This window comes from Cucurbita moschata, unplaced genomic scaffold (genome assembly GCF_002738365.1).
Source record: "Cucurbita moschata cultivar Rifu unplaced genomic scaffold, Cmos_1.0 Cmo_Scf00010, whole genome shotgun sequence".
NCBI classification, from domain to species: Eukaryota; Viridiplantae; Streptophyta; class Magnoliopsida; order Cucurbitales; family Cucurbitaceae; genus Cucurbita; species Cucurbita moschata.
Genome location: NW_019268526.1, coordinates 1336075 through 1354001, shown reverse-complemented (window position 1 = coordinate 1354001; position 17927 = coordinate 1336075). Strand labels below are relative to the sequence as shown.

At 36.8% G+C, this 17927-nt stretch overlaps 2 protein-coding genes across 6 annotated transcripts in view; both read right to left on the bottom strand.

The window, feature by feature from the left end:
* Positions 1-11352, bottom strand: part of LOC111448933 (serine/threonine-protein kinase SMG1-like) — a 22197-nt gene extending 10845 nt beyond the window's left edge. The window contains exons 1-6 of one of the 2 annotated variants that reach the window (XM_023088723.1): positions 10745-11352; positions 5295-10263; positions 5009-5197; positions 3889-4003; positions 1939-2995; positions 284-731 (exon numbers count right to left, since the gene is read on the bottom strand). In XM_023088723.1, the coding sequence (XP_022944491.1) occupies positions 284-731; positions 1939-2995; positions 3889-4003; positions 5009-5197; positions 5295-10263; positions 10745-10995 (7029 nt within the window). In that variant the 5' untranslated portion in view covers positions 10996-11352. The remainder of the gene's footprint in view (positions 1-283; positions 732-1938; positions 2996-3888; positions 4004-5008; positions 5198-5294; positions 10264-10744) is intronic. The other variant, XM_023088722.1, reaches the window with a different exon arrangement.
* Positions 3944-17927, bottom strand: LOC111448934 (B3 domain-containing transcription factor VRN1-like). Of its 4 annotated transcripts, none has more exons than XM_023088726.1 (7): positions 17687-17927; positions 16229-16886; positions 15986-16146; positions 15640-15907; positions 13963-13975; positions 6895-6899; positions 3944-3952 (listed from the first exon to the last, which is right to left on the bottom strand). In XM_023088726.1, the coding sequence occupies exons 1-4, from the start codon at positions 17822-17824 to the stop codon at positions 15647-15649; spliced, it is 1218 nt and encodes a 405-aa protein (XP_022944494.1). In that variant the 5' UTR covers positions 17825-17927; the 3' UTR covers positions 3944-3952; positions 6895-6899; positions 13963-13975; positions 15640-15646. The 4 variants fall into 4 exon arrangements, 3 of the variants coding, with proteins under 3 accessions (XP_022944494.1, XP_022944493.1, XP_022944492.1); XM_023088725.1 differs by lacking the exons at positions 3944-3952; positions 6895-6899 and adding exons at positions 5845-5856; positions 10254-10258 and having other exon boundaries at positions 13964-13975; XR_002711506.1 differs by lacking the exons at positions 3944-3952; positions 6895-6899 and adding an exon at positions 13657-13842 and having other exon boundaries at positions 13925-13975.

Genomic DNA, 17927 nt, shown 5'->3' with positions numbered 1-17927 from the left:
AGCATGTGATAGACATGGCTTAAAAATCAATATTATTAGTTCTTATGGAAGTTAGATGGTCCTCAATCCCTCCTAGCATGATCCAAATTCTTGCTGCCTTCCCCTCTCTTTCTACCCGTACAAAGACCTCTCTGTCCATGTCAACTTAATACTAACAGAAATAACAAACTATTGTTCCCAATGACCCTTTATCCCCGGCATCACCTGAAAAGACAAAATAACCAAAGAGCCAAAGAGGAAAATAGGAACAAAATTATTATCATTCAATGGAAATTATTAGAACCTGCAAGGGGACACGAATTTCCTGCACACGAGATGCAAATAAACTCAAGCTAACAGCCAACTCCATGCCTCTTCTTTCTTCACCACCTATAGTGGCATCATCATGGAAATCACCACGCGTCCATTCCACAAGAGGATCCCACACAAAAACTTCTAGCAGCATTAGGAGTATGTCTTTGTTCTTTCTCAGAACTTCCAGCACAGCCTCACAGTTTGCTCTGAAGGTCCCTTCTATTCCCGTCAGTCCTAAAGCTGCTTCCATAGTTTGGGTGAGACGAAAAGGAACAATCTCTGGAACTTTCAGTTTCTGCCCTTTGTCAAAACAAACATTATAGTCAATATGTACAACATCTCCAGTGGAGAAATCCATAAGAATATTATCCAAATGTCTATCGCCTAAGCCTAAGATGTGTCCCACCATACTCATTGCTGCAACACTTCCTGCATACCTGAGTAGAAAACAAAATTTAGAATCTTGCAAGATTAGGAAACTGATTCAATAATTATTGCTTATCAACAAAAAAAATTATCACAAATTGGCTCAACGACAAAGTAGTGTACAAGAAAGAGACAATACACAAAGGTGCTGCATTTCTTTACTACAAGCAGTACCCACCCATACCTCCAATTTACTCTTTCCAAATGCGAGAGTATGAGAAGTAATTACAACTATAGAAGTAGAGGTAGTAAGCAAGATTTTTCACCTTCAAAATTAAGTCTTCCACATTATAAGCTTAAAGAGAACTCCACATTATCAGCTTGAAAAGAACTCCAAGATTGTATGGAAAAAAGGGTTTAAGAAGATTTACGTGACCAGATTATTCCACATATTCAATCTCAGAAGAACAGTTTGATTGTATTTGGCACTTCAGTTTAGCAGTGTTGATTAGTCAACTTTAAATTGAACTTGAAACGAATCCAGTTTTAAATTTAGAAGTTTTCCTAGCCAGGAGTGAGCTCTCATTCATCCAAAACATATTTCACCATCTACCTTTATCTCAAAATAAAAGCTTCATAACTTTGTAATCTGCTTTCTCTTCTTCAAACCTTGTACTTATTATCTTTGTTTTTACTCACATGTCCTTAATATCGTGTACTTATTTCTGCGGTACATACAATTATAACAGATTTTTATTCTAAAAACAGTTTTTCAAAAAATATTCCTCAAAACAAAAACAAAAAGAATACTAATGCTATTCATTATTACAGCAAATTTTAATGTTTTCTGTTATTAAACCAGATCTCCAAACATGCCCTTCAAGTTTACTTCTTTGTATAGAAATCCTATTTGGAACTTCACTTTCTAGAAAGTTGAGAACATAAAAGTAGAAAGAAGACGAGAAGAATATATATGTTATACTAAAACTTGCATCTTCCTTAAATAAAACATGCCGAAAGTACAGACAGTAGTACGAAGTAAAATAGTCCAATGAAGTACATAGAAAAATGGACGATGACCCTTTGAGGAAAAAAAAAAAAGTAGAAGAAACAAGGAGAAGAAAGAAAGCAAAAAAAGAAAAAGACAAGACCTTTGATAACCTACAAATTTCTATATGCAAGCGTCATAACTTTTCACCTATTAGCGTTTGTTTGTACTTGACAGTAGCAGAGTTAATCAATGGAAAGCAACTATAATATAAAGCAAAATAATTATACCTTTTTAATTTCAAACTGAAAGCTTTGAATCCTTCACTAGCACACCATAGTTCTTGATAAAGAAGTTGTCTCGGAACCTCCTTCATAAGATCCAAAAGAACTTTACGTTTGACTTCATGGGGCCAATCTCTGCGTGAAATCACTCTCCTTATGCCTTTCTCTTTAAGTGCCGGTATGATTTTACCATAAAACATATCACTTGGACGTGGAAGCTGTGGAGGAACAGAATTTTTTAAATTGCTAGCACCAACTGCTGAGAGTTGTGCCACCTGGATCCGATGTTGCCATGACTTGAATACAGTGTATACACTCATGACATTGTTCACCCATTGGATGAGACCAGCTCTACCACTAATTGGAGTTACAGAATAATAGCGAACGGAGAGAGATTGACTATAAGTTGAATGAGATGAATACAAAAAACTATTGATAGCTTGCAACATTTGCATGATTCTAGCATCAAGACGCAGATCCTCTCTACCTTTTAAGAGATAAGTGTAGGTTTCACCATCAGAACCCAGTATAACAAGCTTTTTAGGTTTTGTTTTGGTGGATAAGATAGTAACTTGCTCGGAGAAAGAACCAATTGTAACAGTTCCTGAAATATTAGAGCCAACGCTTCTGTCAGCTTCAGAATATATAACATGCTTCTCAAAACCAGGCATTGGGACATCAGATGATGATAACAAAATTAACTTAGGTGCCACTTCTCTTAAAGAAATTGATGACTTTCTCTGATAAGATGCCAAAGATGCTGCAATATTATCAAATGGCCGCCATACATCAACAAGTGCAGCAGCAGAAGCTGGAGGATTCTTGAAGGTAAAAATAGCTGACTTAAGCTGTTCTTCATACTCTTCATGAAACCAGGTTTCATGGGGTGTTTCAGGTTTTCGAGATGTTGAAGCTAACCGACGCTCCAAAGCCACTACAATGGGGGCCATCATGGCTGAGTACTTAGCAGCATTTATCTTGTTTTTCTCACTCTGGCTGAGAGTGACATTTGCAGCAATTCGAGCAGCTTCTTCCTTGAGTACATTTATGCGTCTCATAACATCTGAGAAATTAATCCAGACTTCGCAATGTTTTACTTTGTATAAAGAAAACAAATTGACAAAATTCTTCAATAATTGAAAAATACTTATTCTTTTATAACTCAAGGACACAGTTGTATAGCTCATAGAACAGATCATAAGGTAACGTCGTAATGTACACATTGGTTTTGTTCTAGGAAGTTACAACATGCCACGGTGTAGAGGCTAGTGACAATATGTTGCAGCAACTACTTGGCTCAGGAACTTTAGTAAATCATAGAGCAGGTATGATATCCCTGAGTTTTGGTACCTACAGGCCAAATTTGGCACCTAGATTTGACGTGAAAGGACAATTTGGCCAATTTAAAGTTAAATTTATGGTGAATTTGCAGGAAAAAACCAATTTCATCATTATCAAACGTTTATGTCAGGTAAAAGTGCCATTGTGCATTTAAAGTCATGTTTCTCACAGAATCATAGAATCATATTTTTATTCACTATCCTTTCACTTCTTAGATTTGGGCTTGTCTGTTTGAAGCCTTTGGTTGGATGTGGGACGTGTTGGATTGGTATTGCTTATTATTCACAGATCACCCTTTCAAGTAACACAGAAAGGTTCTTTGGCAGCATTTTGTAAGTTCTACAATTTGGTCCATTTGGAATGAAAGAATCTTTCAAAACAAGGATAGATCTTCGATGGGAGTGCTTGACTCATTTCTTTTCTTGGCTCATTATTGGTGTAAAAATGTTTTACCTTTTAGCAATTATAGTCTAAACACTCTTATATCTGGCTGGAGAAGTTTACTGTATTCTCTACTGGACGGTATTTCACTTTTGTTCATTTCATTTAATAATGAAAATGTTTTCTATACAAAAAATAAAAAATAAAAATAAATAAATAAATCATGTTTCTCACCTGTCTGAAGATCTTGAAGTGTGCTGAGCCATAACTCTTCCCAAAGTACAGTTACATTTTCCAGCTCTTTTATCATCAACTGGACATCATCAATCAATCTTGGATAATGTTCTTTCTGCAGATATCATAGGCATGTTTCAATAATCTTGCTTTTCAATTGTAACCATGAAATTATTGATTCAAACCAAAAATATTTCCAACACACCATACAGTTAGAAAGTTTCTTATATTTAAAACGGAAATGGGCACAAGCATTTGCATTTTTCTAGGCAGCAGCATTGGCAAAATATTAATTAAGAGGACATATTTTTCTACATGATTCGTCAAACCTAAAGCAATCAATGATTTTTTTCCATGTAAGGAGCCTATTACCGTTCATGAATATATTCAGAGTAGCTGTGCGGAAAGAACTCCTATCTTAAATAGAAAAACAACAGTATACACCACAATTAAATCCAACTCTGACCCAAAAAAACTCACTTAGAAAAGCTTAGTCGCTGAAACTCAAAGAAGCAAAAAATGATGCCTTGACACCACAAATCAATCACATCATCAACTTATCTTTGAAAATTCTTCTGTTTCTCTTTCTTTCCAAATAAATACCATAATAACAGGCAGCTAAGTGTCTGTTTTTCCCTTATTTCTCCTTCAGCACAAATATCCTCAACAAACAATCAACTCACATGCTGTAAGAAACGATCAATTTATCATTTCTCCTAGAGATAGTCCCTTTTTTCAGGTGATAATAGACAATGACATTCTCCAATAGACAACCGTACAACTCTATATTGAGAAAGGATAAAAAGAAAGACCAAACTGAAGAAGATAACACAATTCAGTGAGCAGACTGCATAAGGAAGTCAAATATGAAACACCAAACTAATTGTGATATGATTTAGGAGGAAATACGTGAACTGAATAATTGGGGCCCCAGAGCTAAAGAGTGTCATAGATTTAAGACATAAAGAGCCCCAGAACTGAATAGTTCCATCGGTTTCAAAGAGTGAATAACTCGAGCTAATAAGACTATAGACGAAATAAGTTCAAAACCTTTTTCAAGGCCAGATGCAGTTTCCCGCCCAATTGCTAAAAGAAGTTCTAATGAAAGAAAGCATGTTACCAGAGAACCAAGTATGTGCTGAAGCTCCTCCGAAGGCTTCTCTTCGTAAGAATTTACATCAACCAGTGTCGGGTATACTACAGACCAGGGGGACCGCTTAGCCAACATCATCACTAATCCCTCCAACTGTTTCCTCACAATTTTCTCAGGATGAGAACTCAGGCGAGCAAATAACTGCGGTGTCACTTCCTATAAATTCATAAAATAAAAATTTCTAAAATACAACAGCATCAAATAAGTTGCATAAAGAACAAGAAATGATTTAAAACAGAAACAGAAATCAAACCTGCCATGGAGAGAGTGGGACTGTTGATAGAGCAGGCTCAAGAGAATCTTTTAACTCAGCTCCATAATTGAGAAGAATATGTAGGACGTACAAGGTGGCCCTCAGTGTGTATTTTCCGGACTTCTGTTTTATTGACTTACACTCATAGCCCGCCAGCTGACCATTGCAAGCTTTTATACTTGAATACAAAAGATATTGTATAAAGCCATGAGCAGCATGACCAAAGAGAGACACTCTTCTACTCCTCAAGGACCTCCAAACATCTACCAAATCCTGAATTATGGGTACTGCACTAGAGTCATCTAGGTCAGTGATGGCATGCTGAAAGAATAACTTTAACTGGGAAGTAAATACATCAGTAAGACATTCATTCCCAGGATTTTCCGCATTTGACAACCCAGCTGCAGCCTCAATGATATTTATTACTTGCTGCAACATGGCCTTGACGGTGCTACCAATTTTCAAATCCTCTGCAGTCTCAGAATTCCATTCTCTTAGCTCATCATTAACACTTTTTGCTTCATAATCTTTCTGCACAAGAAGATAAATCAGGTGTTCCACTCTGATGATTTCATCTTTAGTTAATTTATCTTTCTCAGGAAGAACTTCCGGATCTAGTATAGAAGAAAACAAGCATGAGCGGAGAGAAGTTCCACATGAAGCACAGAGAGAACTTTCAGCTTGACTAAAGCACCAAGATGCATAAGAAATCCATGACTTGCCAAATGTAGGGCAAAGACGAGTGGACAATTTAGTCATCGTACCTACCATCTCCTCAATGATAAGTTCTATACTTGGCCCATAGTGTAAGTTCTCATTACAGATGGAGAACTCACCTTTGCCAGATGATTTATCTGTGACATTAAACTCAGCAATCATCTTAGGTATAACATTATCCAAGTTCAAAGCTTTTAAATCCTGTTTTAACCAATGAGAAAGTTTTAAGCATGCTTTTGCTTTCAGAATACCATCATCGAAGTTTGACTCAATTGAGTTGAAAGAAATGATGTGAGGATGTACAAAGGACCAAATATTTGTGAAAGCATCTTCAAACTTGTTGTCAGCTTGCATTAACAAAATTCTCTCATACTGCAAACTTGAGAGGAGAAATTGACAATGCCTTTCATCAGAACAATCTGATATACGATCGTGAATATAATTGTTTAAATTATTTGCCAACATCAGGTTTTTCTGTTTACGAGCCAAACTCAATAAATTAATACAGAGTTTCAATGTGATTGGAGAAGTTGGTGAGATCACTCGATAAACACGAAGAACTTTTAACCATGAGTTGCAATCTTGATTAACTCTACAAAAAGAAGATTGCACCGACTGGACGTAAACACTCAATATTGAATTTAACTGTTTGTGTTTGTTTTCACTGCCTGTAAGCTTGTAACCTTCTTCAAATGCAGAAATGCTATGTAATTGGGTAGCAAATGCAGCTGCCTCTTCCAACCCATCCAGAGGCAAGATAGACAACGTTTCCTCCAGCATTCCCCTTGCCTTCTGGATTTCTTGGGACACCTTTTCCATCCTTCCCTCATTATGGAAAAGCAGTGCTTGTAAAAGCATCTGCTCACTCCTCTGCAAAGCCAACTTGGGATCTAGAGTTAGCTCACTGCTACTCTTAGGTGTCAAACCAAGACACGCCCATGATGCCTGATAATCTCCTTCATCAAAGTGTGCCAATGCATGGATTGCATTTATTTCATTGCCAGCTGTAGTTAGAGCACCAGAGTAGCTCTTCCCAGCATGTTTAGAACGAAGAGATTGCAACTCCAATAACCATGATTCCAGAGATTTCCAATCAGCCATAGCTGTATACCCCTCAATAATACGAGCAATGGTGAACTGTATACCATCAGAACCCATAGAAGCGAGTGACTCTTCAGTCTGCAACAAGTGGATAAAGTGAGCAGCTGCTTTTTCGTATTGACCTCTTGCCTGATAGACTAGCCCTGTAATCCATGAAAAGGGTCCTAGTATACCAAAGTTATCAAGACTCTGGTTTTCCTCAAGAAAGACGGAAGAGAATGTCATTTCAACCCATTTCTGGAGACCAACCAAAGCTTCTGCTTCATGACTTTTACAAAGAGCCAGAGTCATATGCCTCAAAACCCTTGAGATATCTCTGGTAAATTTATGCTTGTTGTTGTGAATGTTCTCACCTACCTGTAAATTAGACTTTTCCTTCATATGTGACATAACAAGACTCTTCAACTCCTGCAAACGCAGAGTACAGTATTGGATTGCAGCATATTGGCTTTGAAGTGCCAATCCAGCATTCATCATTGGCTCACACATACGTGAAAACCACTCCTCACAGACTTTCTTGTTTGCTCGAAAAAACAAAGAACTTTGACGAGTAGCAGGTGATAAGACTGCAGACCCCTCATATGCATTATAAACATTTTTCTTTAAGGCCTCAACAAAATCCAATAACAACCTCATTGGCAATAAACGTGCTCCAGAAGCCCCAACCATTGTCAAATTCCCATCACTATGTTCATTATCAAGCTGTAGCAAGTGTGCTATGTCCAAAAGCATCCGCTCTAGTGCTGCAAAGGTCTGTGTAGGCCCACCAAGGTTTGTTCGTAAACGCAGAGTAATACAATATCTAGCTGCTTCATGGATGGCCCACCACACTCCAGCTACACAATTAACTGAGCAATTGCCATTAAGAAACTCATCATCCACCTTCAGATCCAACCATAAACCGTTTGTACCAAAGTTCCCTGTCTCCTCACTTTGACTCGAATCAATATCCTTCAATCTCCCACATCTATGGATGAGCCGTTGGGTCCATGATGCAACAGGAACCTTCCATCTTTGTGATATGTAGCTCAAGATGGAAATAAGTTGCTGAAAATGAATTTGCTGAGGCAGCTGCTTCAAGGCAAATACTTGTTTCCAATGCAGGCTAGATTTATGATCCGACCTCAAAAGATGTAGCCTGGAAGCAGGATATGATCCAAGGTCATATTGACCACAGGCATAAAGTGCCGTGGGCAAGATATGAGAAAGCAATCTCACGAATGAGTTTTTTATATCATTATCTGGATCACCAAGTTTCTCCAGGACTATATCAGCAATGGGATAAAAGTATATGGGATGAACAATTTTTGCTTGCAGAAGCAGCTCCAATACTGAAGCTGCATTAGATCTCACCTTAGGTTCCCGGTCAGATGCAGCATCAATTACCATGAAAATCAAGTTTCCTATGACTCCAAAATATCCAAATGCTTCAAAAAAGTTGGCATATGTTGTGTCATTCTTAAAAATAGTAACGACATTCTCACAAAATCTCTGAATCCAACCCAGGGTTGTTATTTTAACTGTTAGAGGAGAAGCTTTATGAAGGGCTTTGGAGAAGAGCATATTGTATTTTGTTAGTTGCTCAATAATAATAGCTGAATGGTCCTTATTTAGAAATGTTTCATCTATCTCTTCACCTGCATCCAGAAAATGGCTCTCGCTACTCAATTTCCTTAAAGAACACTTACTAAATAATTCAGTTGTGGTCAAGCTGTCCAATGTATTGAGGATAGCAGCTTGCAATTCCACATAAGCCTGAACTGGAAAGTCAAAAGGATTCAATTTTTTCATAATGAAGGAAATCAATCTTTCTGACCTTCTTAAACATGTCAAAGCAACATTTTCTTGGCCTATCAAACCAATAGTTCCACAAGAGATAGTACATGTCAATAAGGCTCTCAAATCAAATTTAATGAGGGCAAACAAATCCATTTTCGAATAAAATTGAGATTTGAGAATACCATTGATATTTCCTTGATCTAAACCTTTTTCTAACAAGCCCTTGAACACTTTTAACTCTTCAGTTAATAATGTCACTGTTTGTTCAACAACTTCATTATTCCCATGTTGGAGCAAGAATATATAAGTGGCAGCAGAACTTCCTGTTACCAAATGATTTGGATGCAGTCTAAGCTGAGATATTGGTGCATCAAATTGCAATATTCTGTGCACAGACGATGGCAGCAGTCCAAGTTTTTGAAGGGACAATAACTGAAGATTAGTTTTTAAGACACCATGAACTTGAAGAAACGTAATCTTATGTCCTCTCACAACATGGTTAGCTCTGGTCATTTCCAAATTTTGGAATAGGATATCGATCGCAAGTGGATAAAAGGTGGAAAAACGTTCACGTAATATTTCTGCCAAAAGAGTCAAGCACTTCCACAAATTCTCAATCCACTCCAACCATCCAAATTTACGTCCAACCATGGATAAACATCCTAACAACTGGGGAAGCATTCTCGAAAGAGATTCACTTATTTGCTCAAGAAGGTTCAATTCCAACAACCCAGAAGCTGTAGACCGAAGAATTGTTGAGAAACAAGAAAGTAATGCAAGTAATCTACGGAATTGTTGTGGTGTCCCAGGACACCCATCTTGAAGTAATACATCCATGTCACCCAAGAACTTTGACAATAAACCCAGAGAAAACTGCAAATTACCCACCCAGTGCTTCTGAAACTGTAAGAAACTGTCCATTATGATGTGCCTATCTGAATCGGTTAGATCTGGAACTAATGCCCAACCTAGAAGTAGATCAACGATATCAAGAAAATGAGGTTGGAAACATCTAGAGAACTTCAAAGAAATCAATGTTAAAACTCCTAGGAGTCCATGTAATAAAGACAAAGGGGTTCTCTCATCCTCAAGAAGTACTTGGCATGCTTTAAGAATTGGCAAAGCATATCTCTCTACAGCACCAGCTTCGCCAATGTTAATGAACTCTTGTAATCCCTCCAATGCCAATTTGGTGGTTGCATCACCTGCAGTGACATGGCTAAGCAATGGCAACGCCCAACCAATGAATCGATCAACCAAAGTCCCAAGTAGTACACTATTCTGCCTTCCATTTGGCGATGCGGCGATTGAACATGAGACAGCACAGAGAGCCCCATATGCAATGGCTGCTGCCTGTCTCACTGGGTATGACCTAATATATGGAATCAAGTAATAGTTGCATCAATAATAACATTCTGTGAAGAACATGATGGATCAATGTTTTTAAGAACATTAAAAAAAGAATTAGAAACAATAAACATAAACCTACTAGACCAACTATTCTACTGAGAAAAAATACTAAAAGTTTTGGGAAAATGCATTTGTATCATCCTTGGACAAACCAAAATTTTCGATTGAGTTCAACTTTTTAAGGATCATTTTCCCAGCTTCCTCAAAATTCCAATTTATTGTCTAAGCACATTCCTGGAGAACGCATGAACAGTAAACACCGGTGGGAAAAAAGGGAAACAATGAGAAAATGTAAATGGACTCTCAGCTCGAATCCAAATACAGCACATAATCTTTCGGCATACCACAAAGTGAAAAACGGTAACAACAGTATCAACTGAAAAACGATAGAAAAAGCACGAGAGAAACCTCCAGCAAAGTACAGCCAGAAGAGGAAATCTTACTTATCAGATAGAAGCTGAGAGAAGCCCTGGGAGAGAAAAGTGGAGGAGTGAGTTACGAGAAGCGAATTAGGAGGATAAACAATGGCACGATGGATTGAATTGATAGCTGCAATTCTAGCAGAGTCATCCTCGTCGGAAGCAGCACCGGTGGAAATGGAACTTGAGGTAGTGGCATTAGGATCATCCTTCCGCAAAGCTACGTTGAGAAGCGCCGCTAGTTGCTGCTGTTGATGGTGAAGTCCCTGCATCATCCTTCTCCCGGGAATTTCCTGAAAAAATTCATTTCAAACCCTTCAAAGCCCACAAGAATCCGAATTCTTCAGAATCATTCACTTTCTTTCTAGTACGAAAATTCATTGCAATTCTTTCGCATCCCTGAGGTCCTGAAAACTGGAACTGTCCGGAAAATATTCATCCAGCGACGAGCGGAGTTCTTGGCAATCAAATTTCCAGAGAGCAAATTTCCGCCAGCAGTGTCTAAATCACAGTGAAAAGCTCAAACGATTTCAGAAACAGGAGCATTGGCAGACACTTTGGAAGAAGAAGATGAACAATTTCGTAGCGGTCCAAATTCTCAAACCGTGTTGGGATTTGGAGAAAACTCGGCATGATCATATGTTTATACCAATAGTGTCGAAACTAAAAAATTATCCCAATTTTACTCTCTTTTTTTCCTTTTACTAATTAATAATTCTTTTTATATTATATTTATTTTAATTAAATGCAAAATTAAAAATGAAACAAAAAAAATATTAGAAATTAATTGAATCGAGGTATTAATGAAGAAACTTGATCGAATATAACAATGTCCGAGCTCTTGCTTTGCTTGCATTCTTCATCGGCACTTGTCAAACTGTCTCACTTATCCCGGTTCTAAGGTAAAGAGTCCTCTGTGTGTTAGAATCTTTATGGGAATGAATCGCATATTTTGGTTGAGAATTGCTCGGGAATTTATTGATGGTGACTTTGGCAGGTTCTAGTGGTTCCCCTTTTTCTTTATTTGTCGATTGAGCCGTTTTCGTTTCATTCGTCCAACCTTCACGGACTTGGACAATCGATGCAGAAGATAGTCAATTTGATTGTCAAAGAATAAAGAAACGGACGAAGATTTGGCACTAGATATCCGGAGATATGAAAAGGGCGGTTGTAAAAAACGACAATTGTTCGTGAAAGTTTTCCAAAAAGGCATGTCACATGTGGCTACGGCTGCGGCCGAGAGAATCTAAGTTAGTACACCAAATGAATATGAGTACGAAGATTTGAATATCTAATTAGGAACGTCCATATGATTCGAAACTTCGACCAATTAAAACCATAATCTTAGCCAAATGAATCTAAAGATCCACGTAAATGCTTCCCAGAGACAAATATCTAGTTCACAAAAAAAAAAAAAAAAAAAATATATATATATATATATATATATATATATATATGTATATGTATGTATATATATGTATGTACATATATGTATGTATGTGTATATGTATGTATGTATATACATACATATATGTATGTAGGTATGTATGTATGTGTATATGTATATGCATGTATTATATATATACATACATATATATGTAGGTATGTATGTATGTGTATATATACGTATGTATGCATATATATATATATATATATACGTATGCATGTATATATATGTATGTATATATATGTATGTATGTAGGTATGTATGTATTTGTATGTATGTGTGTTGGATTGGGTTGAATTTTTGAAAAACCAAACATTTGTGTTGGTACGAGAGTTGACTTTTTTTTTTTTTAGAGTTCAACTCGAAAATAGAGTTACAATCAAACTCTACTCTACCTCACTTTTTAAAATTATTATGAATATTAAAAAGATTTGACAATTGGAATGGAGGTTAATGATACGTTGTGACTTGTAAATGTTTGATATTCAAGTTTTACGAAATTTTAATTATTAATATAAAATGTATTGTGGATAAATATGATTTTTTAAAAATAATTATTTATATATATATATATATATATATATAAAGGAACAACCCTGACAACCCAACACAAAAATATGAGGTTGGGTTAGATTAGGTTGTAAACTATATTCGGGTTGCTCAAGTCACTCACCCAACTCAACCCAACCTGTGTACACCTTTATATCAAATTTTAAAAATTAAAGTGAACAAATAAAATCATATATGGTAAATATACGTAGATATGAATTTGCTGAGGTTTTTGGAGGGGAAGAAGTCAATTTTTGCCCGTTAATTTGAAGTTGTATCAATTTTAATCTAAAACTATTAATTTTATCGAATTGTATCTCAAACTTGGATAAATGTTGCAATTTTAACCCTTTTAACCATCTTCCGCTTCAAATGCCGTAAAAAGAAAAATATATATATATCTCTCTCATGCGTTCCATGAATTCTCGATAAATTTCTAAAGAAAAATGCATTAGAGCTAAGACCGCACGGCAAAAGGTCAAATTTGATGACCTTTAAAGTATAAGGTCCAATTCGGCCACATTGAAAGTTTTCCTACTATGCAACTTTTGTAACCGTAAAAACTTGTTTCTGCTCGTCTTGAGAGGGAATTTAAACTTCTGACTTTTGTTTGATGATAGGTAAGTTTTAATCATTTGAGTTATTTCGAGTTTAACAATCTAAACATAATTCAAATAGTCGAGCATTATATTGTCGAGAAAAAGGTAGAGTGTTTGACGTTTTTTTGGAGATACTGAACAAGGATTCAATTAGTGTCGACAAATGTTGAATCGATATTAACTTTATACAAATAATGTATAAACACATATCTATCGTGCTAACACACATTAGACACAGACACAGACACGCTAACCAAACTAAACCGTCATGCATCTTAGGTCAAAACGGTCCATCGAAAAACTACTCCGACCACACACACACCGCCACTCCAGTCCCTACGTCGAAAAATACAAGTGATTTACAGATGGAAGGGAGAAACAGTAAGCTTCCAACAATTTTTGAGTTCATGGCAATACATTACAGAGAAAAGAAAGCCAACTCTTTTTAACTTTTCCATTCAGGGAAGAATATACAGATGGGAGTTTCAAAGTTCAACCACTCTTCAACTTCATGCTTTGAAAACAAGCTGTAAATGATAAAGACGAAAAGTGAACATTGACAAGGTTACAAGGATAATCTGAAACAACAGGGTGTTGTGTAATCAAGACCTTGTTGTCATCTGTTTTTTGAGAAAAATTCCAACATATTTCCATGATTTCCTGTAAAATGCAGACAGTAATGTCAGATATGAGGTTGTCGGATGTATCATTGATGGAAAAACAAAGGTTAGGAGACAAATGAGAAGATAGTTTCTATAGAAGAAGTCTCGTTGTAACAGCCAAAACTCGCCGCTAGCCGATATTGTCCGTTTTGGTCCGTTACGTATCGTCGTCAACTCACAGTTTTAAACGCATGTACTAAGGAGAGATTTCCACACCCTTGTAAAGAGTGTTTGGTTCTCCTCTCCAACCAATGTGGAATCTCACAATTCACCCCCTTGGGAACCAATGTCCTTGCTGGCACACCACCCGGTGTCTGGCTCTCATACCATTTGTAGCAACTCAAATCCACTGCTAGTAGATAATGTTCACTTTGGCCCGTTACGTATCGCTGACAGCCTCACGGTTTTAAAATGCGTCTACTAGGGAAAGGTTTCTATACCCTTATAAAGAATGTTTTATTCTCCTCTCCAACCAATGTAGGATCTCACAATCTATCTCATTGAGGTTCCAACATCCTTGCTGGAACACCACTCGGTGTCTGGCTTTGATACCATTTGTAACAGCCCAAACCCATCACTAGCAGATATTGTCCGCTTTGGCCCATTATGTATCGCTATCAGCCTCACGGTTTTAAAACGAGTCTATAAAAAGAGGTTTGCACACAATGTTTCATTCCCCTCTCCAATTGACGTGGGATCTCACAGTCTCAAAGGGTCTTTTCCCTTCATATTTCTAGCTCTAAGAAAAATATATGCATTTAGTAGCTGTTCTATGTTTCTCGTTTATCATTTTGTGTAATCGTTATCAAAATTGCAAGTAAAGAAAATAGTTCCTTTGTTTTCTGTTTATGATCATTCAAAGATAACTAAAAACATTGTTTATCTTTTTGGTCTCTATGATTGGGAGAAAGTTCATTAAAATTTGATCCTTATGGTTCGATAAAACCTCATAAGTAGTTTCTATCATTTGATAAAACCCTTATAAATAGTCCCTACCAGATTTTATCAAACCATAGAGCAAATTCTAACTTTTAATCTATAGGGACTACTTTATCCTGACTATAAAGAAAATTCTAACTTTTAAACTATAGGACTAAATTCTAACTTTATCTTATCTAGGACCAACGTTTTTCACAATGAAATCGAATACTTTTTGGTCTAAAAAACAATTTTCAAGAAAAATTTTTGATTTTAAAGTTTGAGAAATAGTAAAATGGTTACTAAATGAGAATCAAGTACCAAATACATTTTTCATATTCTTTCTTTTGAAAAAAAAATAAAAGAACAAGAAACAGAAACCTAACAAACAGCCCTTAATTTCCATAACTATGATTAGAGCTAAATTTTCAAGCCAGCCAAATTCTATTGAGATTTAGAATCTTCATGTAAACCCAGAATCCATTTACTTCATAATCAACAGTGGCAATAGTTCACAGGAATCAGCAAACAACAAGTACTAGATTTAATAAGCTATTTGGGTGACATTCAGACAAATAGTCTCCTCTTTGGTTTGCATAATTTCAACTACTTTCCAGGTATATGTAAACATCAAGATAACTATGCTCAAATTTACAAGTTAGAATCTAATGAAGCATGCAGCACAAAGAGTAGCCAACCTTGAAAACATAATGTGATGCACGTCAAATTCAGCAAAAAGATTACCTCGGGTTCAAGTTTTTGTTGGATCGTCGTGGACTCGGAATATTGTAACTTTCAGTGCAGTAGCTTTTATATCAATCAGCTCAAAGACACAAACGTCTTCTTCTTTCAAATCATTCTCCACAACAAAGTCAGCCCATCCCCTGGTTAGCTTGGTGCCAGGACCTTCACGAATGCATCGAACACGCCATTGCTTCCCACTAGAAACCTGAAGTGTGATGTCGCCTGAGACCCCTTTTAGATACTTCTCAGCAAATTTGGACGGTATATGCTGTCGATAATGAAACAGACTTCATTTGTACCATCTACTTGAGAATCACATAATGGAGTGCAGAGCTAAAAGACTTACCAGATGGAACCCTCTTCGAACATAGGATTGCCTCATAACAATCCAGCAAAAGGGATTACCAGGCTTGAACTCCTCGACTCCACACGCCATCCTACTAATTTTATGTGGGATGTTTTCGCTATTTTTTTCCACTATGGGCTCATTGTCATTGTAGTAGTCAACTACATTGAATTTTGTTGTTAAAGAACCAATTTACTTCTGAGAATCTGCAAATGAGTTAAAGAGTGCATTTGTAGAACTTACTTGGTTCAACTTTCAACTTCTTTTTCCTGGCTCTTTCATTTGTTTCATCAGAGAATTCAAAGTCAAAATTCTCTCTAGCTTTTGCAAGCTCGTCCCCGTCGAATTGAATACCAATATCTTGATTCGACTTTAGTAGTTGCAACTTATCTAAATCCTTTAGAGGATGCATGTTCTCTGTATCAAACCAATGCATAAAGTTCTTAATGCTAGTCCCATTGCAACTTCCATTGAACTTCTGCTGATCTGAAAAACCACACAAAGTGTTTTTCACTGAAGGGCGTGGAGAGGGATCCGGAGAACTCGTTCCAAATATCTCAACTAATTTCTTGTATTCAGCTTCTTTTCCAAGTGTAACAGGACATTGTTCGCCATCGTTTTGTTCAGAGGAAGCATTTGAAGTATTGCATGGACCATTTGAAATAGCAGTTAGGTTGAACATGTAAAAGTTGAAAACGGAATTTCCTTCAAATCTGAAAACCAAGAGTTGTCCAACTTGAATGCAATGGTGTTTGACAAAATCATGCCAACCATCCTCAAACCACATACTACGGCCATGTCTTTTTAACTCCAGAACCCATCGATGACCATTCGGAACAACTAGAGTAACAAGATCAGAAAGATCATCTGCAAACTTCTTTGCAAATTTATTTGGTATTTTCTGTGGATACATCAAATTAATCCGTTAAACAAACAATAACACAAACAGAAAGTAACACAATCTGCAGGATTTCTAATGAAAGGTATCAATCATGACTTAACAAAAGTGTTAGAACCAAGCAATAATGGATAGAAGAATGATTTTCTCACCCCTTTCAAAACACTGTACTCCAGCAGTTTTAACTTTGAATTGATCTTAATGCCTATTGAATTTAGTACAATGAATTGGCCACACATTAGCCTAAAGTGAAACAAGGAGTCCCCGCAGTACATCATGAACAGATAGAGCTTGAAAAAAGTTGATCATTCAAAACCAATTAGAAAAGAAAACATGAATCAACGCCAAGAAACGCAAGCTGCAAAAGATAAGCCCCGATTATTCGCAACCAAAATCATGTTCTTGATCATTGATGATCATTCATCAGCTTCCAAATTATTTATCAATACCGCTTTCACACTCTCTCACGATGCAGCAACAGAATTTGGCTTTTGAAAAACAATCCAACGAGACAACCACGGAAAATTTCATACAAAAATCAGCAGTCAACAAGAGGCGATTTCTCTCACAATCAATCTAAATTAACGAATCCATCACTCTCCATCCAAACAGACAAGAAAAAGAAAGCTAAGAAACGATTGATCACTCATATCGAGTGAGCAAAGCAAATGAAAATCAGTCTACATTCACTTCCTAGAACCGAATCTGGATTCCGTTCATTTCCTTTCCCCATAAGAACAACAAAAACAAAATTCACATAGAAACAAAACGAAATACAAGCGGTATCACCAATGACTGATTACCAGCTTCTTGTCTTGAAGAATGGACGGCACTACCAGCTTGTAGAAGAGGCCAGCCCTCCTTACAGGAGAGCTTTCATTGAACGATTGAGCTCCCTCCTGTTCATCTGACTCGACTATGGCTGTAACAGAGTTCTCCATGGAAATTTCAGCAGACCCTTAATTCAATTTCCATTGATTTCTAGCAAAAAGCTCTGCACCCAAAACAACCCGCTGTGTGTGCGCGACAAGGGAGAGAGAAAGA

What these genes read in the sequence shown, in the direction of transcription:
- LOC111448934 (XM_023088726.1), bottom strand. Translation starts at nt 17,824, where the DNA reads ATGGAGAACTCTGTTACAGCCATAGTCGAGTCAGATGAACAGGAGGGA. An exon ending in TTCTTCAAGACAAGAAGCTG is followed by an intron (nt 16,887 to 17,686) that starts GTAATCAGTCAT and finishes ATGTATCCACAG; the next exon opens with AAAATACCAAATAAATTTGC. An exon ending in TTCGAAGAGGGTTCCATCTG is followed by an intron (nt 15,908 to 15,985) that starts GTAAGTCTTTTA and finishes CATTATCGACAG; the next exon opens with CATATACCGTCCAAATTTGC.